General features: G+C 47.7%; 1 protein-coding gene and 1 non-coding gene across 3 annotated transcripts in view; one reads left to right on the forward strand and one right to left on the reverse strand.

Moving 5' to 3' along the window:
- The window catches only part of LOC100081001 (protein DDI1 homolog 2), a 37567-nt gene extending 19556 nt beyond the window's left edge, over positions 1-18011 (reverse strand). The window contains exons 1-3 of one of the 2 annotated variants that reach the window (XM_029065410.2): positions 17820-18010; positions 5324-5453; positions 690-941 (exon numbers count right to left, since the gene is read on the reverse strand). In XM_029065410.2, the coding sequence (XP_028921243.1) occupies positions 690-941; positions 5324-5453; positions 17820-17957 (520 nt within the window). In that variant the 5' untranslated portion in view covers positions 17958-18010. Of the gene's footprint in view, positions 1-689; positions 942-5323; positions 5454-17819 lie in introns of both variants that reach the window. The other variant, XM_029065411.2, reaches the window with a different exon arrangement.
- An 8151-nt stretch (positions 18012-26162) lies between these two features.
- LOC114812329 lies at positions 26163-26300 on the forward strand. The gene has a single exon (XR_003759985.1). It is a non-coding gene; the product is annotated as a small nucleolar RNA SNORA7 (small nucleolar RNA).
- Positions 26301-27933: the final 1633 nt, after the last annotated feature.

The raw sequence follows: 27933 nt of genomic DNA on the forward strand, positions 1-27933 counted from the left end.
GGGAGGGCAGGAGTAAGAGGTCACGGCAAGAAAGCTATGGGAAACTACTACCTTGCAGTACCTTGCCTGGAACTGCCTATATCTCACCCAAAACCCTGGTCAATTTAATGTAATAATATTAAAGACAAGTTCTTTTTCCTCTCTTACCCTCACCACCCACTCTGATTGAAAAATATACACTAAAGACTGTTTACCAACTCACATTCATTTGGCAGGCCACTTGGTCTTCAGGAAGTTCCATGGAAATGGATGAGAATGTAACTAAGAAGAGTTTGACACTTTCTAACTTTTGTGTCTTTTAGCACATGAGTGATGATCATTTAAATATGTCACCTTAATGTGGTAACAATGTAATCTTTTTAATTTAATCATACGCTCTCAGCAGAAAGTTCCAGAAACACAGTAAGAACCATAAGGTTAGGAAAAGTGATTCGCTCAAAGTGCAAATCTCTTGATACCACAAGAAATAAAATAGGCGGCACCGGTTCTCAAAACAATTAGCCGGGAATTCTGAGTTGGAAAACATCTGCTGATCCCTGTCCTAAATAAACCCTAATCACCACAACACCGTAAACCCTAAACTATGGATTTAGCCACTGGACAGGCAGAGCTGCTTTGTTCTTTCTATGCTCGGGTCATCTCCTCGATGCAGGTCTACTCGCCCCTACCCTCCGGCCATTCGGACTCACCAAGGTCTCCACTGAGAAGAGCTTCGGCGAGGGGAGGGTTGCGCTCCTTCAGCAGGGACAACTCGTGAGGGTTGGCAAGCAGCATATCCCGCAGTAAGGCTGGATTATCCAAGCCCTGAGGGGATGAGGCAGAGTCGGCCGGGGATGAGCGGGAATGCTGTGCTGGCTGTGGCTGCTGCTGCTGTTGCTGCTGCTGCTGGGGAGTTGATGTGCCGGGCACAGCAATGCTACTGAAGTCTATCCGCGGGAGACCTGTGGAAGGGGAAATCATTTCAAAAATTCACACCGACAGATCACACACATACAATGGGGGGACAAATGCGGCAGCATCTTAGGCTCGCTGCACCCACGCTTTGGTCTTTAAATAGACGTGGCCCGGTATCTCCCATGGGGTTGCTGCATCCTACCATCTTTCCACCTACTTCCCTGTCTTTGCAGATCTCACCCGTTTCAAAGTACTTTCTGGACGAGATGGGGTGGGGTGGGGGGAGAGAAGAGAAGACACTGAGATCGGCCGGGAGAAAAGGAACAGAGGGCAACAATAATGAAGGGCAACAACTTTAAAGGTAGTAATAACGATAATAATAATAATTATAATAACAACTGCGGCATCTGTTAAGCACTTACTGTGTGTCAGGCACTGTTTTAAGCACTGGGATGGATACAAGCAAATCGGGTTGGTGTCAGTCTCCGTCCCACAGGGGGCTCAGGGTCTCAATCCCCCTTTTACAGCTGAGGTAACGGAGGGCCAGAGAAGGGAAGTGACTTGCCCAAGGTCACACAGCAGACAAGTGGCGAAACTGGGATTCGAAACCATGACCCTCTGAATCCCAGGCCAGTGCTCTATCCACTACGTCACGCCGCTTCTTGCACAGTAACATTAAATACACTTGCTGCTTGGAAATTGCTAGAGAAGGAATGGGAATCTCTGTCACTTTTAAGCGAACACATTTGTGGGCCTCCTGTTTCACATTTCTGGGTGCCTAATGCCCGCCCGTCCCCGTCCCCCCCCACCCCCGGAAAATCACTGTGGCACTGGCGACCTCCACTGACTGACATTAACCACCAAAACCCTGATGCCTTCAATTAGAAAGCTGGTTCTGGCAAGAGGGATGTGAGGGGGTAGATTCTGCAAGTCTGGGCTGGATGTGTCTATTGGCTGAGTGAGATTCCTAGCAATACTTTGGATTTACGTTGCCTTTCATCTAAGCTGTACAGACATTTACTCTTTAATTGCCCCCGGGAGGCAAGAAGGTGGCAATTATCATCTTCATTTTATGGACGGAAAAATAGACGGGAAAAATGAAGTGACTTGCCCGAGGTCATACCGAGTTAGCAAGGCTCTTGCATCAAACTTCCACACTTTACCTTCTAAACTGTGCTGCCACTGTCATAATTAAGGTGACAGAATAAAGAACCTTGGCCCCTGAAGTGTTCAATGAGCAAACCAAAGGATTCTCTCAGACCAAGGGAAATAGGCAACAGGCGCTACTGAATTCAAACTTTTTAAAATTACAGTCTCAACCAGGAGGAGTGGGCCATCGCCCAATAAATCTTCTTGAAATTGGAGGTCAGGATTCCTGTGGGGGGTGAAAAAGGAGAGAAGGGTAAGAGAAGGAGCAGGGAGGAGGAAGATAGGAGGTGATGGTGGGACAGAGACAAGAACTACGCTGTTGATGGTGTTCCCTGAGAGCTACACGAACTAAGTAAACTGGCCGCCGCCTCCTTCCAGCCCCCTCTTCTGCCCTCTTCCCATCCCCTGCAGCCTCTAAGATCTTTAGCTCCACCGAGAGGAAGAACTCTGAAAATTTTTCGCTGACAGAAAAAGTGATGAGGAGATGGGAGGGCTAGATGTTATGGGATGCGATATTTTGAGAAATATAACACGCAACTGCACAACTTGGGAACTTGATGCTGTGGCAAGTATTCATTCATTCATTCAGTCGTACTTATTGGGTGCTTCTGTGTGTAGAGCCCTCAGCGGGTTCACAGTCTAGAAGTATTTTAAGCAACCTCATTAGAGACAGGTTCTACCTACACCAATGGGTACAATAGACGAGGGGATTCTGAATCAGGATGGGACACATCTTATTTGGGTGTCTGTCTCAAAACGACTCAATTCTGGTGTATTTTTCAAAGCTCTTGAATTTCTATAGATCGTAACACATTATTAGAAAGAAAGGTAAGGGCTAGAAGAGGTTTTCTAACCATGTGGCTGGAGGCCAAGGAGTATAAGCCCCATTATATTGATGGCACTTATTTCTCGGTGCCACTGTCAGGCACAGAATACTGGGGTTATTGAACCACTGGTCTGATTTGACACAGCATTTCTAGGTTCTTATGACTTGTCCCAGCTCACAGAATAAGGCCATATGCAAGTAACACACCAGTTAAAAACACTTCTAGAACTCAGAACTCTTTGTGCTTCATTATATTAGCTAATAATGCTGATCTAATGGAGCCCCAGGACCTCATCTGTGTGCATAATGTTTAAGGGTAGCAAACCAGTGTTCCTTGGGCCCACATCATGTTAAGAAAGAATCCTCATAAAAAGGCAAAAGTTTGGAAGGATTTTTGAGGTGTCTGAGGACAAATGCCAGGGAATGGATAGCACTCTTACCTTGCTGGTGACTTTACTTTCTCAAGGACTAGACAAAGTAATAATAATGATAATAATAATTATGATATCTGTGAAGAGCTTACAGCGTGTTGAACACTGCTCTAAGTGGTGGGATAGATACAAATTAATCAGGTCGGGTGCAGTCCCTGTCCCAAAGAGGGCTCACAGTCTAAGTAGGAGGGAGGAAGGGTATTGAATTCTCATTTTACAAATGAGCAAACTGAGGATGAGAGAAGTTAAGTGACTTGCCCAAGATCAGAGAGCAGACAATTGGCAGAACCAAGATCATAACCCAGGTCCTCTGACTTCCAGGCTGGTGCTCTTTCTACTTGGCTATGCTGCTTTCAATTAACGTTGGGCTGCTCAATACATACACAGATATATCCCTATATACATACACAGATATATATATATACCCACACACGCATACATATACATCCACACATCATAGCCTACATATCATCCACCAGCAATAAGCAACCGACTTCCAAGTAAGTTTTTCACCCAACTATCAAATTACATCAAAACCAAACCTCAGGAAAAACTAGTCAGCTGCTCTACTGGAGTTGGCAGGGAACACATTTAGCAATTCTGTTATGCTGTACTCTCCCAAACACTCAGTACAGTGCTTGGCACATGGTAAGCTCTTAATAAATACCACTGACGATGGAGTCAGCCCTCTGCATTTTCAAGTGTAAGATTTTCATGAGACAATTGATAAAGCACTTCATTCTCAAATACAGTCAGGGAATCCTGGAATCCACATGAGAAAAAGCCAGTCTTTTGAAGGTCTGCTCCTCCTGTAAATTAGTAATCATCCCAAAACAAGTCTCCAGCCATTTAATAATGATGGTAAATGTTAAGCACTTACTCTGTTGACCTGCTGTGGAGGAGCCGGGGGCAGGGGGGGAGGGGGAGAGGCATGGTACTTAAAGGACATCTTGTACATCAAGTTAATAATAATAATGTTGGTATTTGTTGAGCGCTTACTATGTGCAGAGCACTGTTCTAAGCGCTGGGGTAGATACAGGGGAATCAGATTGTCCCACGGGAGGCTCACAGTTAACCCCCTTTTTACAAATGAGGTAACTGAGGCACAGAGAAGTTAAGTGACTTGCCCAGAGTCATACAGCTGACAAGTGGCAGAGCCGGGAATCGAACCCATGACCTCTGACCCTGAAGCCCAGGCGCTTTCCACTGAGCCACGCTGCTTCTAGAGTTCTAGACTCACTGGAAACACTAACTTATAGGCTCTAGTGTGGCTCATTGAAAAGAGTCCGGACTTGGGAGTCAGAGGTCAGGAGTTCTAATCCCGGCTCCACCACTTGTCAGTTGTGTGACCTTGGGCAAGTCACAACTTCTCTGTATCTCAGTTACCTCATCTGGAAAATGGGGATAAAGACTGTGAGCCCCACGTGGGACAACCTGATCATCTTGTATCCCCCCAGCACTTAGAACAGTGCTTTCCACATAGTAAGCACTTAACAAATGCCATTATTATTATTATTATTGCCAATACCATCACGACAACTGTAAAGTTCCACAGCCAGGAGACTAGAAGGCTACCTCTCACTGTTTAAAGAACAGTTTCCAGGAATTGGCAGGACCAAAGAGAGGAGTTCCATTATATCAGGCTGTTCTGATGGAAAATTTCTAGGTGTTATCCTGCCTAGAGGCCTGGTGTTGGATCTGAAGCAGTGTGGTCAAGTGGACGGAGCACAGGCCTGGGACTCAGAGGATCTGGGTCCTAATCCCAGCTCCACCACTTGCCTGCCTTATGACCTTGGAAAAGTTCTTGAACTTGTGCGTGCCTCAATTTCCTCCTTGGTAAAATGGAGATTAAATACCTCTTCCCTGTCCCCTTTATACCGTGAATCCTATGTGGCACCTGGGCTGCGTCTCTCATTTTTTATCTGCCTAAATACTTGGCATGTGGTAACTGCTTAACAAGTACCACAATCATTATTAGTATTATTATTATAAGTAGCAGTAATAGTATTCTGAGCTTTCTTACCCGGAAACTGCACTGGGGGCCGTGGATCTGCATTTTCCTTCTGCCGTAAAATCACCACATCCCCATCTTTCAAGCCGTATGAAGCCAATGACCTGTGGTTGTCAGTGAGAGGTCTTTCTGCATAAACAATCTATAAGGGAGGGAAAAAAAGTGTCAGTGTAGCCCAGGACGGAGAGGTATCACGGAACAGGGAGACTAGGGCCCTTTCGACTGTAAATACTTGGCCGACCAGATTGTTAGAGCAGCCCTAACAATTCTCCGTTCTGGCTCTGAGCAGTAATGGAAATAGCAAATGATTTCCTCTGGGAACTCCGATCATACTACTGTTAAATAATTTGCTAACCGTTAAATGATTTATATGTTAGGGGCGGGGGGAGGATGGAGGTTCTGGTTGCATATTTTGATATCAGGAAAAAACAATTAATAAAAGGGAGTTCTGAGAAGAGTAGTCAGAATATTAAGGGAAGAGAGGCATCGACGCATAAGTCCATTATTTATTCCTTTTACCTTAGTAACGCTGAGTAACTGGAACAGGCCAACAGGCTTAAGTATATGAAGGACATAAACATCAAGGAGGAGGAAAAATGATGATCAAGGAGGAATCAAAGCAAGTGTTCAATGAAGGTCAGGAATCCTTTTCCAGTAATGAGAGCCATCAATTCAATTATAGTAAAACCTCCCTTCAAAGGAAAGGGAGTTTTATATCCCTGAAGGGCTTAGATGTCCACTAGGCAAAAACATTCAAGGATACTTTGCAAGAAACAACTTTTAGGCACTAGTGGGGTGGGCCCAGTAACCTATTTAGTGTTTTGCATCTCTCAATTTCTAAGTAACAACAGCCACCTTCTCCAGAAGTTTTAGGCTTTCAGAGATGGAGCATTTGGAAAACTCCAAAAATTTGAAAGATTATGAAACTGAATTTGAATTTAGCTCACTAAACCACAAAAGACAGCAGAAGGTAATGCATAGTGGTCTCCCCCTTTTGGGCTCAATCTTCCTTATATATGAAATCGTTTTGTGGTCCTAATTTAGTGCTCAAGGTATTTGCTTAAAGTTTCCAAATACCTTGGAATTGGAATAGTTGACAGTAGGGCCAGGGAAGTTTAAAGGGAACAGGATCAATGTGCCCTCCTGGTGCCAGAGTCATCACTCTCCTCCTCTCCCACTATACCCCAGCTCACACTCCTCATTCCTCTTCAATGAATCTATTCACTCTGCCTCTTTCTCATTTCTCCCTCGGCAGGCTCTTACTCACACTCACGCCCGGGCCTGGAACACCCCGTTTCAAATTTGACAGACCAAAGCGCTCATTTTCAAAGCCCATCTGAAATCACATTTCCACCCAGAGACCATCCCCAATTAATTTATGTCCCCACTCCTGCCAGTTCAGTACTTTTGTACCACCTAAGCAGTTCAGTATTGACAACCTCCAACAGCACTATGGGCACATATCTTCCATATCCTATTACTGAAGCACACACTAACTGTTCATAACCCTCTTTCCTTCTGTCTTTCAGTAATTGATTTTAATGCCCGTCTCCCCAGTTAGACTGCAAACTCCTTCAGGGGAGGGATCATTTTCACTGATTCTATTACGATCTCTAAAGTGCTTAGTATGGTGTGCTGCACCCACTAGACATTTGATAAAATACAAATGATTAACCATGGACTATGAATTTTTTTTCCCACAAATCCTCAAGGAACACTAATAACTCTGGCCTACAAAGCTTTAGGAACTGGGACTGTTGTTTTGTTCTGTTTTGCTTTGCTGTCTGTCTTCCCCCACTTTAGACTTTGAGCCCGTTACTGGGCAGGGATTGTCTCTATCTGTTGCCGAATTGTACATTCCAAGTGCTTAGTCCAGTGCTCTGCACATAGTAAGCGCTCAATAAATAGTACTGAATGATTGAATGTTGCTGTTTTGAGTTCTGAGCAGTTGCTAAACCACAGGCTAAGTTAAGAGGGTAATGGGGAGAAAGGTGGGAGAGAGTGCTCACATTAAGACAAAGAGCAACCCACATTCTCAAAAGTATTCTTCATGCAGCCTACAAAACAATTAGCATGAGGCTAATAAAAAAAAATGGAGAAATATCTCGATGCAAGTTCTGGTGCTTTTGGTTCTACTCTGAGAGGCACTCATAGCTGGGATGAATATTAGTTTTCACCATCCATCTGCAGGGTGGAAATGTTACCACAGACTGCATCTGGCATTATCACACCTTGCTTTTCCATCTTGAAGACCGGAAGTATATCTCACCTAAGGAATTCCACCACTTTGCAACTTCACAATCATATTAGTGACTGGAATAAATCTAACCCAGACCTATACATCTGATGTCTCTTGATTTATAATTTTAATTTATATATAATTATATATATATAATTATATATATAATTTATAATTTATAATTTTATAGACGCATCTTACTCCCAACTTGAAAATATAGTACCAGGCCCTTACGTCACTTACACTAGATCCATAAACTTTCTTTTAAAACTAAAGGGTCTCCCTCTCTCTCTCCTTCCTTCCCTTCCCCTCCTACCCCCAGACCCCACTCACTGCAAGATATCTGGATAACGAGTCGAGACGGGTTTTTTTTTTTTTTGAATTCTTAATTCAAAAATCCTAATGCAAAGACTGAATGATTTTTATCAGATTAAGTTTGTCTAAGAAAAGTGAATTTTTGGACATGTGTACATGGAATATGTATTAGCCTAGCTGGCTTTCTAACACAAATCATAAAGTACAAAGCAGCTTCAAAGCAGCCCTTTTAGATGGTGAGTCCCTTGAAGGACAGGGTCGGTGTCTAATTCCCAGTGCGTGGCACAGTGCTCTGCACAGAGTAAGCACCTAATACTATTACTACTATCGGCGACATCATGAGTTTTCTACCTATTTTTGAAACAGGAGGAGGTGTGTCCTACTTAACCCCGGAATATAAATATGGGAAAATTTAGCAAGGATTATAGTAGGCACTGAAAAATTAATCTTTTATTCCTACGTATTCCTGAAAAGGTCTCTATGGAAGTGAGAGGTCAATTCTTTAACAACAAAGGAGACTGAAAAAAACTGTTTCATGATTCTCTGACTTACCTTTTCTTTATTTTTTATTTTTTAAATGGTATTTAAGTGCTTAAATACCACTTACGCCAGTCACTGTACTAAGCACTGGGGTAGATACACTATAATCAGGTTGGACACAGTCCATGTCTCACTTGGGGTTCATAGTATTAATTCTCATTTTACAGATGAGGGAACTTCTGAAGCACACAGAAGGGAAGTGATGTGTTCAGGGTCACACAGCAGACAAGTGGCGGAGCGGGGATTGATTCTCAGATACTTCTGACTCTCTATCCACTAGGCCAAGCTGCTTTCCTTCTTACCAAGGAAAATGTGCTGAAATACTCTCTTTTTTCACTGTCATGCACAAATACCCAAACTCTCTGCACACCACATGGTACAAACAGGTTCATATTGTTATGGCCAACAATCTCTAATTCCCTAACAATGTTCTAGCCAAAATTCGTTGTCAAAAAAAACATTACGAAAGATTCAATCAATAGCATTTATTGGACACCTATTATGTCCAGGGCACTAAATCACGGGCTTAGTAGAACGCAAAAGAATTAATAATAGACTTGATCCCTTCCCGCAAGGAGCTTACATTCAAACTGGGGTAAGAGACAACAAAATAAATTGCAGCTAAGAGGAGGAAAGAAAAAGGGCTATGAAGGTGAATTAGTGGTCATCTAACTGAATATATTCACTAACCTGTAGTTTTACACCACCGCCGCACAGATCAATTGTAACTAATGTGGTTGGCTCTCCAAGTTCAAGTCTCCAGCTTTTGATGAAAGTTGGGATGGAAATGTTCAAAGTTCAAGCTATACCACTGGTAAGAACATTCTCGAGAAGCTGAGAAAGCACCACCACCAGCGGTATTTATTGAGCGCGGTACTTATTGAGCGCTTAGATATGTGCAGGGCACCATACTAAGCACTTGGGAAGAATGCAATGCCACAGAGTTGGCAGACATGTTCCCTGCCCACAATGACAAGAGAGGTCTTAATCTACAGAACTGGCACAAGTTGGTAGCATTTACTCCAGAGGAGCCACCCCGGAGAGCAAATCTGAATCTGTAATCAACATTCAAAAATAACCTAGCTAATCAAATTCTAAAATCTTTAAAATAACGATATAATTATTCTTCTGTTCCTGAAGAGAACCTTAATTTAGCAGAGGTCTTAAAGTATCCCATTCCGTGTGGAAATTTCATTGGCCTGGGATGCAAAAATTCTGAAACGAGTACGATAAAGGAATCAAAATATCACAGTGCTTTAGTATCGTTCACTGGTCTAATGATTTTCCCAGCACACGCTAGAAAACTCTGAAATAATGGATGTAATTTTCCAGCTGAAGAGTGGATTTCAGTTAGAGATGTGATTTAATGTCAGGACTTGAAACTTGTTCAAATCCCTTATTTGAAGAAGCATTTTCACAAAGCAGACTGAGCTGCAGCTTCACCTCCTTGAAGCCGAGAGAGATTCTTATTATTTGTCTTTAATATGCCTTTCACCTGAGGATCTTAAAGGATCAACACTCAAGACCTCACGACACCTAGATGTTTTAAGAGATTGGGAGACGATCCCAGGGCAAGATGAATTTCTGGCAATTGCCTGATGTTCAACTACCAAGTTGGTGGCGAGGTGAAGCAGCAGAGAGAACTGAAGCAGTGTGACCTAGAGGAAAGAGTATGGGCCTGGGTTCTAATCCCTGCTCTGCTGCTCGTCTGCTGTGTGACTTTGGACAAGCCACTTCACTTCTCTGTGCCTCACTTAACTCATCTGTAAAATGAGGATCAAGACTTTGAGTCCAACCTGATTATCGTGTCCCTATCCCAGGGACACGGTAGAATACAGTGCCTGGCACATAGTTAAGCACCTAACAAATACCTTAAAATAAAAACACCAAAAAAGCCCCAAAACTGAAGACTGATTTCCAGGCCCACACTGCAATCAGGAGATGGAACTCCCACCCTAGATCACATGTACAAGTGGAAGACAAGTTCTTTTCTAAATTTGGTAACATGCCCTATACGGTGACTGCCATAAAATCTAAATTATGTTACAAACTCCGCTACAAAATAAGGAGTAATCTAGTCGCAATATGTGGCCCTTTTTCAAGTCCAAAGGAAAATTCCATCTAAAAAGGAAAAGGTGACTTTTAAAGGGGTCAAATTATAACTACCTGCAGAAAGAAATTCTTGTGAAGATGAAGTAAGAGCGAGTGGGAGGAAGGAGGAACGAGGGTGGGGAAGGCAAGTGGGAGGGAGCCTTAAGGTGCAGAGAAAGTAGGAGGTGGCAGATATGGGGGGTGGGGAAGGCGAGTAATGAGGAAGAGCTCAGAGGTAATGGGAGGAGAAGATGAGTAGTGCATGGAAAAGGGAAAAGGAAAGAGATGGGTGGGTAAAAAAAAATACCCCTCCACATGTTGTTTACTATTATGATTTAAAGAAAGGAAGTGACTCAGTGTCTGGGACAGGGAAAGGTCCTGACTGATGGGGCGATGCAAATGAAAAATGACCACCCGACAGCTTAAAATAGAGGCAGTGTTGTCAGGTTACAAGGATGCCAACGGAACCATTTGAAAAACACGAGGTGTGTACGGCTAGATGGGCAACACAGGTTTTACTCCCTAGGAATACATGCATTTCCATGTATTAATTTGCTTTTGCCAAGATGCTCTGCTCCAGGATCAATGGAATTTATTGTTTACTGAGCACTGAACTAAGCACTAGGAAGAGTACAACAGAGTTGGTAGTTATGTTCCCAGCCCACAAGAAGCTTCCAGTTGCCAGTCTAGAGGAGCTTCCAGCCCAGAGGGGACTCCAGTCCACTTACTGGACTGCCTCATCAACTTCTTACCTAAAATAATGCCAAATTTTTAAATATCTTTTGCCCTGGTTACACCTACCTTCCTATATTAATTTCATTCACATTTGGGTGCTGCCAGCTCTGGATTTTTATGTGGCAACAAAGAGCAGCCGGGCTCTGGAAAATTGAAATCTATAAATACTCTATTTCACTTCAGCCACTAATCGGTAGCTCCTTCCCCACCAAATCTTTTACCAAGATACACAACCAGTTGATTTGAGTTTTTTATATCCTTTTATTTCTCTGGCTAACTTCCACAGGAAGTGCTCTTGAGAAGTGGAAAAAAAAAGTAATGGAGAGAAGAGAGCTTGTATAATCTAAAAATTGGATAACGAGCCACTAGCTCTAGCCATCGCTTCACACCATATGAGAAAAATCCTCATAGGTGGGAACTTACTGTAATGATTCTCCCAATCTACCAAATCTCAGTTAGACTGATATGTGCAGGTGCTTGAATTTTCTGGATTAGTTTCTAACAAAGCGTAGTAGGTCTGGTGCTATGTGCAAAGATTCAGAAGTGGCAATTTACCATTAATTGGTTTCCTTCTTGTCTGAGATAAATTGGGCATCCATTTTAGACTTTGGGATTCCAAATCCATTCTGTAATACATTCAACTTCTAGACAGGATGCAAAAGTCTTCCCAAGGCAAATATAATGCTTGTCTTTTGAACAGAATACTGACTTGATTCTATTTATCGTGATTAAGTTGTCTTGTTTTCGTCCGTCTGTCTCCCCTGATTAGACTGTAAGCCCGTCAATGGGCAGGGATTGTCTCTATCTGTTGCTGAACTGTACATTCCAAGAGCTTAGTACAGTGCTCTGCACATAGTCAGCGCTCAATAAATATTGTTGAATGAATGAATGACTTGTGCTGACTATCATGTAGGACATAAATCGTTTAACTTCTGGGACGATCTCACATATTTCTGCAAGGAGAGAAGGAAATTCTCAACATCCTAGTCATATTAACCCTATACGATCCTTAGCACTAATACAATTCATTTATATCCTCTGTATTTAAGTACATAGGTATATTTTATTTGTACATCCAATTGCTTCTTCACTTATTTTCATCCCAATATACTTGTATAACTTCCTGCTAGCTCCTTTTTTCCCACTATTTGCAAATAATTTTTGTCTGCCCACCCCATTATATTGTAAACTCCTAAATGTCAGTGATTGGGGGTTTTCCTCCTGCTGCAGTCCTTCCCAAGCACTCAGTACAGTGCTTTGCTCTCAAAAGGTGCTTAGTAAGTACTACTGATGATCTTTGTTTAAATGCAACTGCTTCTAGGCTGAAATAAAGCTGGAATGAAGCTGCCAGGGCAGGTCCCGAGGAGTTCCCCTCACCTTTCAGGTCAGGATTTCGGGGAAAATCACCTCTATTTTCTCAACACCTACACAGTGCATGGCACTCTACTAGACACTTGCAGACGCGCGACAAGAAGAAAAAGGCACGGGGCTTGCTCTCAAAGAGTTTACAATCTAATGAATAACAAGCAGAAACAAGTTGCAAACACACAACCGGTTTCACGAGTAGGAGCACAGAGGCGAATGATAAAAACGAAAGGAGGCAAATAAAATTGGTGGGAAAAGACTGCAGAAATGCTGCCCACTCTGATTTGGCATTCCTATCATTCCTAGGTCTAAATTTGTTTAATGTAAAATACCGCAAGAAAGTGAATAGTGCTGAACCTCATTAGGGGGGCAGGAGGGAGAGGGTTGGAGAGCAGGAATTAAAGAGTGTGAATGATTGACTAATTAAATTTAAAAGCAAACCTAAACAGCAACATTCAACCAATCCTGGGCGACCAAGTGGAGATGTCATCCCCTACCTAGTATCGAGGGTAGTTGTAACAAAGCCTGAATTACAGCAAAAACTCCGTCCTCCTGTGCCCTAAGCAACAAAAATTGGTTCTGAGGAATTGAGTGGGATTAATCTTCTGAGCCATAAACGTTCATCCGATTAGGAGGAAAAAAAATATGGTTTAAGTGAGTGGATTTTTGTGCTTATGTTTTAATGAACCGATTGGAGAATGTATAAGCAAGGCAGTGGGCGCTACTTACAACCTCAAACTAAAACAGACAGATCAGGTTGTTTTCTTTTTTTAAAGTAAACCAGATCTCTCCAGGCCGCAACACCTGCTTCCTGCTAAAAAACAGTGATGAGCGCCTAATACCTGGGAGATCCAAACTGGTATTTCTGGTTGGGAAGCTGGGACGCCTGAACCCGGGAACCTGGGTCTGAGTCAACCCAGGACCCTCCAGACTGCAGGCCCAGCCTGGCCTGGGACTGTCACTCCTCACTGCTGTACTGTAATAAAGATGGCATTTGTTAAGCGCTTACTATGTGCAAAGCACTGTTCTAAGCGCTGGAGAGGATACAAGGTGATCAGGTTGTCCCCCATGGGGCCCACAGTCTTCATCCCCATTTTACAGAAGAGGTAACTGAGGCCCAGAGAAGTGACGTGACTTGCTCAAAGTCACACGGCTGACCAAGCGGCTGAGCCGGGATTTGAACGCATGACCTCTGACTCCCAAGCCCGTGCTCTTTCCACTGAGCCACGCGGCTTCTCGCTGTACTTTCCCAAGCACTTAGTACAGTGCTCTGCACACAATAAGCGCTTAATAAATACGACGGAATGAAGGACCTGGAATCAGAATCCGGGGTCGTTCGGAGAGTGGGGAGGGGAGGGAGAAAGTGGGCTGGGGGCTGAAGTGGACTCCGGCATCTGCAAAGGCATAAAGCCCGAAGGTGCCTAATAATTAATTAATTCATTCAATAGTATTTATTGAACGCTTACTGTGTGCAGAGCACTGTACTAAGCGCTTGGGAAAGTACAATATAACAATAACGCAGAGAAGCAACGTGGTTTAGCGGCAAGTGCCCGGACTTGGGAGTCGAAGGGCGTGGGTTCTAAGCCTGGCTTCGCCACTTGTCTACCGTGTGACCTTGGGCAAGCCACTGAACCTCCCTGTGCCTCAGCTACCTCCTCTGCAAAACAGGGATGAAGACGGCGAGCCCCACGTGGGACAACTTGATTCCCGTATATCTACCCAGCCACGCTGCAGCGTGGCTTATTGGCAAGAGCCCGGGCTTGGGAGTCAGAGGTCATGAGTTCTAATGTCGGCTCCGTCGCTTGTCAGCTGGGTGACTTTGGGCAAGTCACTTCACTTCTCTGAGCCTCAGTTACCTCATCTGTCAAATGGGGAAGAAGACTGTGAGCCTCACGTGGGACAACCTCATTGCCCTGTAAATCTACCCCAGCGCTTAGAACAGTGCTCTGCACATAGTAAGTGCTGAACAAATACCAACATCTCTGGGCTTCAGTGACCTTGTCTGTAAAATGGGGATGAAGACTGTGAGTCTCACGTGGGACAACCTCATTACCCTGTAAATCTACCCCAGTGCTTAGAACAGTGCTCTGAACAGGCTTGGGAGTCAGAGGTCACGGGTTCTAATCTCGGCTCCGTCGCTTGTCAGCTGGGTGACTTTGGGCAAGTCACTTCACTTCTCTGGGCCTCTGTCACCCCATGTGTAAAATGAGGATTAAGACGGTGAGCCCCACGTGGGACAACCTGATCACCCTGTATCCTACCCAGCGCTTAAAACAGTGCTTTGCACATAGTAAGCGCTTAACAAATGCCATCATTATTATAGCTGCAACTCGCCATGAGCCGCGAGCACCAACCTCTCTGGGGGGCCCAGGCGCCCCCGTTTCCAGCCCCAAGTTTGAGGGGACCACGGGAAGTGTCCCCTCCGCCCCCTCTCCGGACAAGCAGGCGACCCTGCCTTCTGCCGAGGTGTGGGGGGCAGAGGGGAGGCTCGAGAGACAAGGCGCTATCTGTTTGAGAAGCAGCGTGGCTTAGTGGAAAGAGCTTGGGATTCAGAGGACATGGGTTCTAATCCCAGCCCCGCCACTTGCCTGCGGTGTGACCTTGGGCCAATCACTTCACTTCTCCGGGCCCCAGTTACCTCATCTGGAAAACGGGGATTAAAACTGTGAGCCCCACGTGGTACAACCTGATTTTCGTGGATCTACCCCAGCGCTTAGAACACTGTTTGGCACATAGTAAATACTTCATAAATACCATAATAATAGTAATAGTGGCTAGAGCACGGGCCTGGACGTTCTAATCCCACCTCTGCCACTTGTTTGCTGTGACCTTGGGCCAGTCACTTCACTTCTCCAGGCCTCAGTTTCTTCATCTGGAAAACAGGGATTAAAACTGTGAGCCCCAAGTGGTACAACCTGATTTTCCTGGATCTACCCCAGCGCTTAGAGCAGTGTTTGGCATAAAGTAAATTCTTAATAAATACCATAATAATAGTAATAGTGGCTAGAGCACGGGCCTGGAAGTTCTAATCCCGCCACTGCCACTTTGCTGTGTGACCTTGGGCCAGTCTCTTCACTTCTCCAGGCCTCAGTTACCTCATCTGTAAAATGGGGATTGAGGCTGAGAGCCCCACATGGGATAGGGGCACTGTGTCCAACCCCATTTGCCTGTATCCACTTCAGTGCTTTGAAGAGTGCTTGGCACCTGGTAAGCGCTGAACAATACTTGTTTTGCTGTCTGTCTCCCCCTTTTAGACTGAGAGCCCGTTGTCGGGCAGGGATGGTCTCTATCTGTTGCTGAATTCATTCATTTATTCAATCGTATTTATTGAGCGCTTACTGTGTGCACAGCACTGTACCAAGCGCTTGGAATGGATAGTTCGGCAACAGAGAGAGACCATCCCTGCCCAACAACAGGCTCACAGTCTGAACAGGGGAGACAGATAGCAAAACAAGTAGTCAGGCGCCAATACCATCAAGATAAATAGAAGCACAGATATACACAAATCATTAATAAAATAGAATAATAAATAATATATACAAAGACACACAAGTGCTGTGAGGAGAAGGGGTTAGAGCAGAGGGAGGGAGTAGGGGCAATGGGGAGGGGAGGAGGGGCAGAGGGAAAGGGAGGGCTCAATCTGGGAAGGCCTCCTGGAGGAGGGGCGCTCTCAGCAGGGCTCTGAAGAGGGGAAGAGAGTTCGAGCGCTTAGCCCAGTGCTCTGCACACAGTAGGCGCTCAATAGATACGATTAAATGCATGAACAAATACCGTGATGTTAATTGTTATTATGGGAGGGGAGGAAGGGCAGAGGGAAAGTGAGGACTGTCTGGGAAGGCCTCCTGGAGGAGGGGAGCCCTCAGTAGGCCTCTAAAGAGGGGAAGAGTTGAAGCGCTTAGTCCAGTGCTCTGCACACTGTAGGCGCTCAACAGATACGATTAAATGAATGAATGAACAGAAACTATTATGATGATGACTGCTATTGTGGGGGGGGGGGAGGTCGGGGCAGGTCCTGCCCCTGAAGGGAGGGACGGGGGAAGGTGGTGGGGCCCGCTTTTCTCCTTCATTCAATCGTAATGATTGAGCACTTACTATGTGCAGAGCACTGTACTAAGCGCTTGGAATGGACAATTCGGCAACAGAGAGACACCATCCCTGCCCAATGATGGGGTCACTATCCCTGAGGGTGGGGGAAAGTGGGGGGGATGAGGGAAGCTGAGGGAAGCTGGGGGAGGCTGGGGGAAGGGGGGGGATTGGGGAGGCTGGGGAAGGTTGGGGGTGGATGGGGGAGGATGGGGGAGGTTGGGGGAGGATGAGGGAGGATGGGGGAGGTTGGGGGAGGATGAGGGAGGATGGGGGAGGTTGGGGGAGGATGAGGGAGGCTGGGGGGATGGGGGAGGATCGGGAAGGATGAGGGAGGATGGGGGAGGTTGGGGGAGGATGAGGGAGGCTGGGGGGATGGGGGAGGATCGGGAAGGTTGGGGGAGGTGGGGGGGATGGGGGAGGTTGGGGGGGATGGGGGAAGTTAGGGGAGGATGGCGAGGTTGGGGGAGGATGGGGCAGGTTGGGGGAGATTGGGGGAAGATGGGGGAGACTGGGGCAGGATGGCGGTTGGGGGAGGGTGGGGCAGGTTGGGGAAGAATGGGGAGATAGGGGGAGGTTGGGGGGATGGGGGAGGTTGGGGGAGGATGGAGGAGATTGGGAGGGGATGGGGGAGGTTGGGGGAGGATGGAGGAGGTTGGGAGAGGTTGGGGGAGGATGGGGGAGGGTGGGGGAAGAAGGAGAGGTGAGGGAAGAAGAGGGAGGGTGGGGAGGATGGGGCAGGTTGGGGGAGGCTGGGGGGAGAGGATGGGCAGGTTGGGGAAGAATGGGGGAGGCTGGGCTAGGTTGGGGGGAGAGAATGGGAGAAGATGGGGCAGGTTGGGGAAGAACAGGGGAGGTAGGGGGAGGACGAGGGAAGGTGGGGGAGGGTGGGGGAGGATGGGGCAAGTTGGGGGAGGCTGGGGCGGAGAGGATGGGCAGGTTGGGGAAGAAGGGGGGAGGTAGGGGGAGGCCGGGGGAGGCTGGGGGGAGAGGATGGGGCAGGTTGGGGGAGGCTGGGAGGGTTGGGGAAGAATGGGGGAGAGGATGGGAGAGGCTGGGGCAGGTGGGCGGAGGCGGGGGGAGGCTGCGGGCGGAGGGCGGGGGCGTGCGAGTGTGCGGTGCGGGCGGGGGGGGTCTGACCTGGCTCTCTGCGGCGGGGATGCCGGACTCCAGCTCGCACAGCGCGCGGAAGTTGTGCAGCTCGAAGTCGGCATCGACCTGGAGGGAGAAGGTGACCTCGGAGAGGTCCTTGCGCACGCAGTACACGGTGAGCAGCATGGCCCGGACGCGCGGGGGGCCTCGCCCGCCGCAGGACAACCCCCACCCGCCGCCGCCGCCGCCAGGCCGCCCGCCCGGCTTGCCCTCCTGCCCTCCGCCGCCCGGACAACCCCCTCCCCGGCCGTAAAGCGCGCCGCCCGCGACACTGACGTAAAACCCGCCCGCCCCCTCCACCTCCTTGACGGCGCCGCCGAGCAACCGGCCGGCCGGGCCGCCGCCCTCCACGTTGCCATAGTAACGGGGGGGCAGACCCCTAATGCTAATAATCTTGGTAGCTGGTAAGCGCTTACTCTGTGCAGAGCGCCCTTCTAAGCGCCGGGGGAGATCCAGGCTCATCAGGTGGTGTCCTGTGAGGCTCCCAGTCTTCATCCCCATTTTGCAGATGAGATCACCGAGGCACACAGAAGTTAATAATAATAGTGTTGGTAGCTGATAAGCGCTTACTCTGTGCAGAGCGCCCTTCTAAGCGCCGGGGGAGATCCAGGCTCATCAGGTGGTGTCCTGTGAGGCTCCCAGTCTTCATCCCCATTTTGCAGATGAGATCACTGAGGCCCACAGAAGTTAATAATAATAGTGTTGGTAGCTGATAAGCGCTTACTCTGTGCAGAGCGCCCTTCTAAGCGCCGGGGGAGATCCAGGCTCATCAGGTGGTGCCCTGTGAGGCTCCCAGTCTTCATCCCCATTTTGCAGATGAGATCACTGAGGCCCACAGAAGTTAATAATAATAGTGTTGGTAGCTGATAAGCGCTTACTCTGTGCAGAGCGCCCTTCTAAGCGCCGGGGGAGATCCAGGCTCATCAGGTGGTGTCCTGTGAGGCTCCCAGTCTTCATCCCCATTTTGCAGATGAGATCACCGAGGCCCACAGAAGTTAATAATAATAGTGTTGGTAGCTGATAAGCGCTTACTCTGTGCAGAGCGCCCTTCTAAGCGCCGGGGGAGATCCAGGCTCATCAGGTGGTGTCCTGTGAGGCTCCCAGTCTTCATCCCCATTTTGCAGATGAGATCACCGAGGCACACAGAAGTTAATAATAGTGTTGGTAGCTGATAAGCGCTTACTCTGTGCAGAGCGCCCTTCTAAGCGCTGGGGGAGATACGGGGTCAACAGGTCTCCCACGTGAGGCTCCCAGTCTTCATCCCCATTTTGCAGATGAGGGAACTGAGGCCCAGAGAAGTGAAGTGACTTGCCCAAGATCCCACAGCTGACAAGGGGCAGAGGCGGGATTCGAACTCATGACCTCTGACTCCCAAGCCCGGGCTCTTTCCACCGAGCCACGCTGCTTCTCAAGAATAATAACGTTGGGATTTGCTGAGCGCTTACTCTGTGCGGAGCGCTGTTCTAAGCGCTGGGGGAGATCCAGGGTCATCAGGTGGTCCCACTTGAGGCTCCCAGTCTTCATCCTTGGGCAAGTCACTTAACTTCTCTGTGCCTCCGTTCCCTCATCTGTAAAATGGGGGTGAAGACTGGGAGCCTCACGTGGGACAACCTCATTCCCCTGTATCTTCCCCAGCGCTTAGAACAGTGCTCCGCACAGAGTAAGCGCTTAACAAATACCAACATTATTATTATTATTATTGTTATACAGGGTCATCAGGTTGTCCCATGTGAGGCTCACAGTCCTTGGGCAAGTCACTTAACTTCTCTGGGCCTCATTGACCTCATCTGTAAAATGGGGATAATAATAACGTTGGTATTTGTTAAACGCTTACTATGTGCAGAGCACTGTTCTAAGTGCTGGGGGAGATAGATACGGGGTAATCAGGTTGTCCCACGTGAGGCTCACAGTTTAACCCCATTTTACAGATGAGGTCACTGAGGCCCAGAGAAGTGAAGTGACTTGCCCACAGTCACACAGCTGACAAGTGGCAGAGCCGGGAGTCGAACCCATGATCTCTGACTCCCAAGCCCGGGCTCTTTCCACTGAGCCACGCTGAAGATGGGGATGTCCTCATGTGGGACAACCTGATTCCCTTGTATCTCCCCCAGAGCTTAGAACAGTGCTTGGCACCTAGTAAGCGCTTAACAAATACAAATACCTACCTTCATCCCCATTTTACAGATGAGGTCACTGAGGCCCAGCGAAGTGAAGTGACTTGCCCACGGTCACCCAGTTGACAAGTGGCAGAGGCGGGATTCGAACTCATGACTTCTGACTCCCAAGCCCGGGGCTCTTTCCACTGAGCCACGCTGCTTCTCGAGAATAGTAACGTTAGTATTTGTTAAGCGCTTACAAGGCGCAGAGCACTGTTCTAAGCGCTGGGGGAGATACAGGGTCATCGGGTCGTCCCATGTGGGGCTCCCAGTCATCATTCGCATTTTCCAGATGAGGTCACTGAGGCCCAGAGAATAAGAATAATAACGTTGGTATCTGTTAAGTGCTTACTATGTGCAGAGCGCTGTGCTAAGCGCTGGGGGAGATACAGGGTCATCAGGTCATCCCATGTGGGACACTCAGTCTTCATCCCCGTTTTCCAGATGAGGTCACTGAGGCCCAGAGAATAAGAATAATAATGTTGGTATTTGTTAAGTGCTTACTGTGTGCAGAGCGCTGTGCTAAGCGCTGCGGGAGATACAGGGTCATCAGGTCATCCCACGTGGGGCTCCCAGTCTTCATCCCCATTTTACAGATGAGGGAACTGAGGCCCAGAGAAGTGAAGTGACTTGCCCACAGTCACACAACAGAAAAGGAGAAGCAGTGGGGCTCAGTGGAAAGAGCCCGGGCTTGGGAGTCAGAGGTCATGGGTTCGAATCCCGGCTCTGCCACTTGTCAGCTGTGTGACTGTGGGCAAGTCACTTCACTTCTCTGGGCCTCAGTGACCTCATCTGTAAAACGGGGATTAACTGTGAGCCTCCCGTGGACAACCTGATTACCCTGTATCTACCCCAGCGATTAGAACAGTGGTCTGCACATAGAAGGGCTTAACAAACATTACTATTATTCGAACCCATGACCTCTGACTCCCAAGCCCGGACTCTTTCCACTGAGCCATGCTGCTGCTCTAATGTTGGTATTTGTTAAGCGCTTATTATATGCCGAGCACTGTGCTAAGTGCTGGGGGAGATAGAGGGTAATCAGATAGTCCCACGTGAGGCTCACAGTCTTCATTCCCATTTTCCAGATGAGGTCACTGAGGCAGGAGAAGTTAAGTGACTTGTCCACAGTCACACAGCTGTTTAGCATTTCTTGAGCGCTTACTGTGCGCAGAGGACTGCGCTAAGCGCTTTGGAATGGACAACTGGGCAACAGAGAGAGACGCCCCCCCCCCCCCCCCCACCCCGTAACGAGCTCACGGACTAAACAGAGAAGCAGAAGGTCGTGGGTTCTAATCCTTGCTCCGCCGCCTGTCAGCTGTGTGACCCTGGGCAAGTCACTTCACTTCTCTGGGCCTCAGTTCCCTCATCTGGAGAATTATTATTATTATGGTATTTGTTAAGCGCTTACTATGTGCCAGGCAGTGTTCTAAGCGCTGGGGGAGATACAAGGTCATCAGGTTGTCCCACGTGGGGCTCACAGTCTTAAAAACTCATCTAACAGATGGAGGTGACTGAGGCCCAGAGAAGCGAATTGACTTGCCCAAAGTCACACAGCTGACAAGCGGCGGATCCAGGATTAGAACCCACGACCTCTGACTTCCAAGCCCGGGCTCTTGCCACTAAGCCACACTGCTTCTCATAATGGGGAAAATGGGGATTCTCACTGTGAGCCCCACGTGGGACAAACTGATCCCCTTGTACCCACCCCCCAGCAATTATAACAGTGCTTCGCACATAGTAAGCGCTTAACAAACACCATCATTATTATCTGAAAAGCAGCGTGGCTCAGTGGAAAAAGGCCGGGCCTGGGATTCAAAAGGTCGTGGGTTCTAATTCCGGCTCTGCCGCTTGTCAGCTGTGTGACCCTAGGCAAGTCACTTCACTTCTCCGGGCCTCAGTGAGCTCATCTGTAGAATGGGGATGAAGACTGTGACCCGCCCCCCCCCCCCCACAACGTGGGACACCCTGATTACCTTGTATCTACTCCAGCGCTTAGAACAGTGCTTGGCACATAGTAAGCGCTTAACAAATACCAACATTATTATCATTATTAAACGGATAATAATGGCATTTGTTAAGCGCTTACTATGTGCCAAGCATTGTTCCAAGCGCTGGGAGGATACAAGGCGATGGTCAACTCTCCCCCCCCCCCGACCCCCGGACCCCGAACTCTCTGAGGCAGATAAGGCGCTGGCCCCTCCCCATTTCACAATTAATCATAATGATGGTATTTGTCAAGCGCTTACTATGTGCCAAGTACTGTTCTAAGCACTGGCGTAGATAGAATAATAATCATAATAATGGTATTTGTTAAGCGCTTACTGTCTGCCAAGCACTGTTCTAAGCACTGGGGTAGATACATGGTAATCAGGCTGTCCCATGTGGGGCTCACAGTCTTAATCCCCATTTTACAGATGAGGTAACTGAGGCACAGAGAAGTTAAGTGGCTTGCCCAAGGTCAGACAGCAGTCAAGGTCAGACCTCAGTCAAGTGGCAGATTCGGGATTAGAACCCAAGTCCTTTGACTCCGAAGCCTGTGCTTTTTCCACTGAATCAGGTTGTCCCACATGAGGCAACTAAGCGACTAAGCGACTTGCCCAAAGTCACACAGCTGATAAGTGACGGAGTCAGGATTAGAACCCATGACCTCTGACTTCCAAGCCTGAGCTCTTTCCACTAAGCCATGCTGCTTAGCAGCGTGGCTCAGTGGAAAAAGCACGGGCTTTGGAGTCAGAGGTCATGAGTTCGAATCCCAGCTCTGCCACTTGTCAGCTGTGTGACTGTAGGCAAGTCACTTAACTTCTCTGTGCCTCAGTTACCTCATCTGTAAAATGGGGATTAAGACTGTGAGCCCCACATGGGACAACCCGATTCCCCTGTGTCTACCCCAGCGCTTAGAACAGTGCTCTGCACATAGAAAGCGCTTAACAAATACCAACATTATTATGATTAAATGGGATTTCTCTAAATTCTCTAATTCACAAGTGGGAAACTGAGGCAGCGCCTGACCAGCCGGACCAAAGATAGGTTAAAACTTCCTTCTGTGTGTCGTGTGTGTCTTTATGTGGATTACATGATGATCTCGGGCAGGGAAGGTGTCTGTTATCCTGAGCTGTACATTCCCAAGCTTTTAGTACAGTGCTCTGCACAGAGTAAAATCTCAATATATAATAATTATGGTATTATATATAATAACAATAATGTTGGTATTTGTTAAGCGCTTACTATGTGCAGAGCACTGTTCTAAGCGCTGGGATAGATACAGGGTAATCGGGTTGTCCTACATGAGGCTCACAGTTAATCTCCATTTTACATATGAGGTAACTGAGGACAGAGAAGTGACGTGACTTGCCCACAGTCACACAGCTGACGAGTGGCAGAGTCAGGATTCGAACCCATGACCTCTGACTCCCAAGCCTGGGCTCTTTCCACTGAGCCCCGTGCTTTGTGCCAAGCATTGTACTAAGCACTGGACTAGACACAAGGTAATCAGGTTGTCCCACGTGGGGCTCACAGTCTCAATTCCCATTTTTACAGATGAGGTAACTGAGGCCCAGAGAAGTTAAGTGACTTGCCCAAGGTCATACAGCAGACGAGTGGCAGAGTCGGGATTAGAACCCATGACCTCCGACTCCCGAGCCCTTGCTCTTCCCACTAGGCTCTGCTGCTTCTTGTTTGATTGATCTTAGGGTCATCCTCGACTCCTGTCTAGAAGCAGGGTGGCTCAGTGGAAGGAGCCCGGGCTTGGGACTCAGAGGTCACGGGTTCTAATCCCGCCTCTGCCGCTTGTCAGCTGGGTGACTTTGGGCAAGTCACTTCACTTCTCTAGGCCTCAGTGACCTCATCTGTAAAATGGGGATGAAGACTGTGAGCACCATGGGGGTCAACCTGACCACCTTGTATCCCCCTCAGCGCATAGAACAGTGCTCGGCACGTAGTAAGCGCTTAATAAATACCATCATTAGACAATTGCATCCGTCTTCCTCCCTGCTCTCCCTGTCCCCCGGGTTTCATCTCTGTAAACGGCCGCACCCATCATCTTGAAGCATCACTTGGCCTAGATTTCTCAGAAACCTCTGCATCGAGCAAAAAATTCCCAGTGGCTCTTCATCCACTCTCCCCACTTTCCACACTGCTACTGCTGAATTTTCCAACCACGCCCAAGATTAATTTCTAAATGTTCCTTGCTCTCAACTTTTTAATGAGATGTTCTTCCCCTTGATTCTATTTATTGCCATTGTTCTTGTCTGTCCGTGTCCCCCCATTAGACTGTAAGCCCATCAAAGGGCAGGGATCGTCTCTATCTGTTACCGATTTGTCCATTCCAAGCGCTTAGTACAGTGCTCTGCACATAGTAAGTGCTCAATAAATACTATTGAATGAAGGAATGAATGAACTTTCCTGCCTTCATCCTCACTCATGCCGTGCTACCATCCCGGAACTCTCTCCGCCACAGATCGGCCGTCTTACAGCTCTCTATATAGTCAAAACCCTCCTAAAAATCCCATCTCCTTCAATTAATCGGTGGTATTTACTGAGTGCTTACTTTATGCAGAACACTGTATTGAGTATTTAGGAGAATATAATAGAGTAGGAAGACATCATCACTAAACACAGGGTGCTTCCCGACTAGAGTGGGAGTCTTTCATAACACCCTAGCCACATCTGAAGCAGCGTGGCTCAGTGGAAAGAGCAGGGGCTTGGGAGTCAGCGGTCATGAGTTCGAATCCAGGATCTACCACTTGTCAGCTGTGTGACTTTGGGCAAGTCACTTCACTTCTCTGTGCCTCAGTGACCTCATCTGTAAAATGGGTATTAAGACTGTGAGCCTGACGTGGGACAACCTGATCACCCTGTATCTACCCTAGCACTTAGAACAGCGGTCTGCACATAGTAAGCACTTAACAAATACCAACATAATTATTATTATCTACCCAATACCACCCTGAGTACATCTTATTTTTATTTGGGATTTCCATTTGTATATTCAACTAATTGGGCTATTTTTGTTCCTTTCATCTTCACCTTCCTAATTGTCCTTACTCATTTCCCACTTCACTCCAGCAGGTCCTCTTCCTTCTTTTCAGGCTGACCCACTCACAGTGCCTTGTTTTCCTTTCTCCTGACTCTGATTTCTTGCTCATACCTTTCCCCCAGCCTAGAACTTCCTCCTCCTTCAATAATAATAATAATAATAACGATGCTGGCATTTGTTAAGGTTTACTATGGGAAAAGCACTGTTCTAAGCACTGGAGTAGATATAAGGTAATCGGGGTGTTCCACGTAGGGCTTACAGACTTCACCCCCATTTTACAGATGAGGGAACTGAGGCCCAGAGAATAATAATGTTGGTATTTGTTAAGCGCTTACTATGTGCAGAGCACTGTTCTAAGTGCTGGGGTAGATACAGGCTCATCAGGTTGTCCCACGTCAGGCTCACAGTCTTTATCCCCATTTAGAGATGAGGTAACTGAGGCCCAGAGAAGTGAAGTGACTTGCCCACAGTCACACAGCTGACAAGTGGCAGAGCTGGGAGTCGAACCCATGACCTCTGACACCCAAGCCCGGGCTCTTTCCACTGAGCCATGCTGCTTCTCTATCTTCTTACACACATTGCAAGTAATTTCTGTCGGCCTTCCAGATAGGCGGTGAGCTCTCTGAGACGAGCAGTACTCCGGGAGACAAGAGACCCGAGTTCTAGTCTCGGGGCTGCCTGCCGGGGTTAAATAACAGTAGTGAAGGTTTCTGACCAAAGAACCAGCTGGGGCATTGGCCAAGGGGGGAGGCCCAGCAGGAATCCTGAAAAGTAGCCTGCCATCTTGGGCAACAGAGACTGGCGGCGGTTACCAAGACAACAGCCGGTCTGGTCATGGCACTGCAGCGGAGCACTGGCACCAAGCTGCCAACACTTTGTCTGAAAACTGGTCCCGTGTGTGGAAAAGTAAAAAAATTCCATGCTTACATTTTGCAACCTGCTGTGCCCCGGTCTGGAGAAACCACATGGACTAGTGGAAAGAGCGCTGGTCTGGGACCGAGAGGACCTGGGTTCTAATCCCAGTTCTGTCACCCTCTTGCTCTGTGACCGTCGGCAAGTCGCTTCACTCCTCTGGGCCTCAGTTTCTTCATCTGTAATGGTAATAATCATAACAACAGTAATGGTCCTTGTGAAGCCCTCCTCTCAGGATCGCACCTGGAGAGTTTCCAGGACTCTGCCAGTCTTGGCTACGGGAGGGAGAGAAAAGCAGAGGCCGACCCATTCCATTCCTAGCTTGGCCAGTGGCTAGCGAGTGGGAGGCGATTTGCTACAAGTCAAAACTCCCCGTGCTGGGCAGCAGCGGCGTGGGAGAGAGTCAAGGATGGAGACGCAAGTTTACTAAGCAGAAGAAGGCAATGGTAAACCACTTTTGCATTTTTACCAAGAAAACTACCAGAACGAATGCAGATGGAGGTGGGGTGTCCTGGGAAAGATGTGGCCATGGAGCGGCTATGGGTTGGAAACCCCTTGACCACTCGACAACATAAGACCAGACAAGGCTTGTTAAGCGCTTACTGCTTACTGCTTGGCATGCCAAGCACTGTTCTAAGCCCTCGGGTCGATACAAGTTAATCAGGTTGGACACAGTCCCGGTCCCGCATGGGGCTCACACTCTTCTTCCCCATTTTACAGATGGGGTAACTGAGGCCCAGAGAAGTTAAGTGACTGGGCCAAGGTCACACAGCAGACATGTGGCAGAGCCGGGCTTAGAGCCCAGGTCCTCCTGACTCCCAGGCCCGTGCTCTACCCACTAAGCCAGGTCGCTTCTCTAAAATGGGGATTCAGTAGCGGTTCTCCCTTCTACTTAGACCGGGAGCCCCCTGTGGGATTAGGGACTGAGTCCAACCTGATGACTTAGTACAGTGTCGGCGCGTAGTAAGTGCTTAACGAATACCACAGTTTTCTTATTATTCATTTAATTCACATCATGCCCCAGTGGGAATACAAGAGAGTGTGAGTAGACCTGGTGTTATAATCTTCTTTTGAGGGTATCTTACCGTCCTTTATTCTCCTTTCATGTTCCGCCCAGCAAAACTGTCACTGTGATCATTGATTTATTATTATTAATAATAAATGTTATTGTTATTACAGTATTTGGTAGGCGCTTAGTGGGTGATAGGCACTATACTAAGTCTTGGGGTAGATACCATCAAATCAAGTTGAACACAGTCCCTGTCCCACGAGGGGCTCAGAGTCTCAATCCCCATTTTACAGATGAGGACTCCCAGGTCCGTGCTCCATCCCCTACGCCATGCTGCTTTTCACGGTTTTGAGGTACTTATGGAGGCCAGAGTGACTCCCGGAAAGTGCGACTACCAACTCTTTTGTATTGTACTCTCCCAAGCGCTCAGTCGAGTGCTCTGCTCACAGTAAGGACTCAATAAATATGACTGCAACAATATACCGTATGTGGAACAAAAGTTATTTAGTACTACTAGGTCTTGGAAGAAAGGAGAGTCAGCTTAAAGGCAAAGATTGAGGCCTACCTTGCTGCTGTAGTTAACGGAATTGTTGTCCGGCTCTGACCGTACTGATGACTTATAAAACGACTGAGGCGGATAGGCCACAGGAAAAGGCAAGAATGTGTCCCCAACTCTGAGGTCCTGCAACCTTGTCGAGTCTCAGGCATTGAGGGCGACGGCAGGCAGAGATCAGGTGCGGGTTGGTGTGGTCATCTAATACAAACGGATGCCAAAAGCCTGCCCAAGTTGATGTGGTGTGGAGAGCTCAGCACCGTAGTATGCTCCGGACAGAGGTGGCCAGGGGGGAAAAAATACCAAGACAGACGGAAGACTATCACGGGGGCATGCTTCGTTGATACCAGGGTGATGGCGTCGTATCTGCCATTTGACTCTTCGGGCCTTTGAGGATAAACAGATTGATGCAGCGAAGGAGAAATGTGGGAGGG

The sequence above is a fragment of the Ornithorhynchus anatinus genome, chromosome 5, assembly GCF_004115215.2.
Source record: "Ornithorhynchus anatinus isolate Pmale09 chromosome 5, mOrnAna1.pri.v4, whole genome shotgun sequence".
Lineage (NCBI taxonomy): Eukaryota > Metazoa > Chordata > Mammalia > Monotremata > Ornithorhynchidae > Ornithorhynchus > Ornithorhynchus anatinus.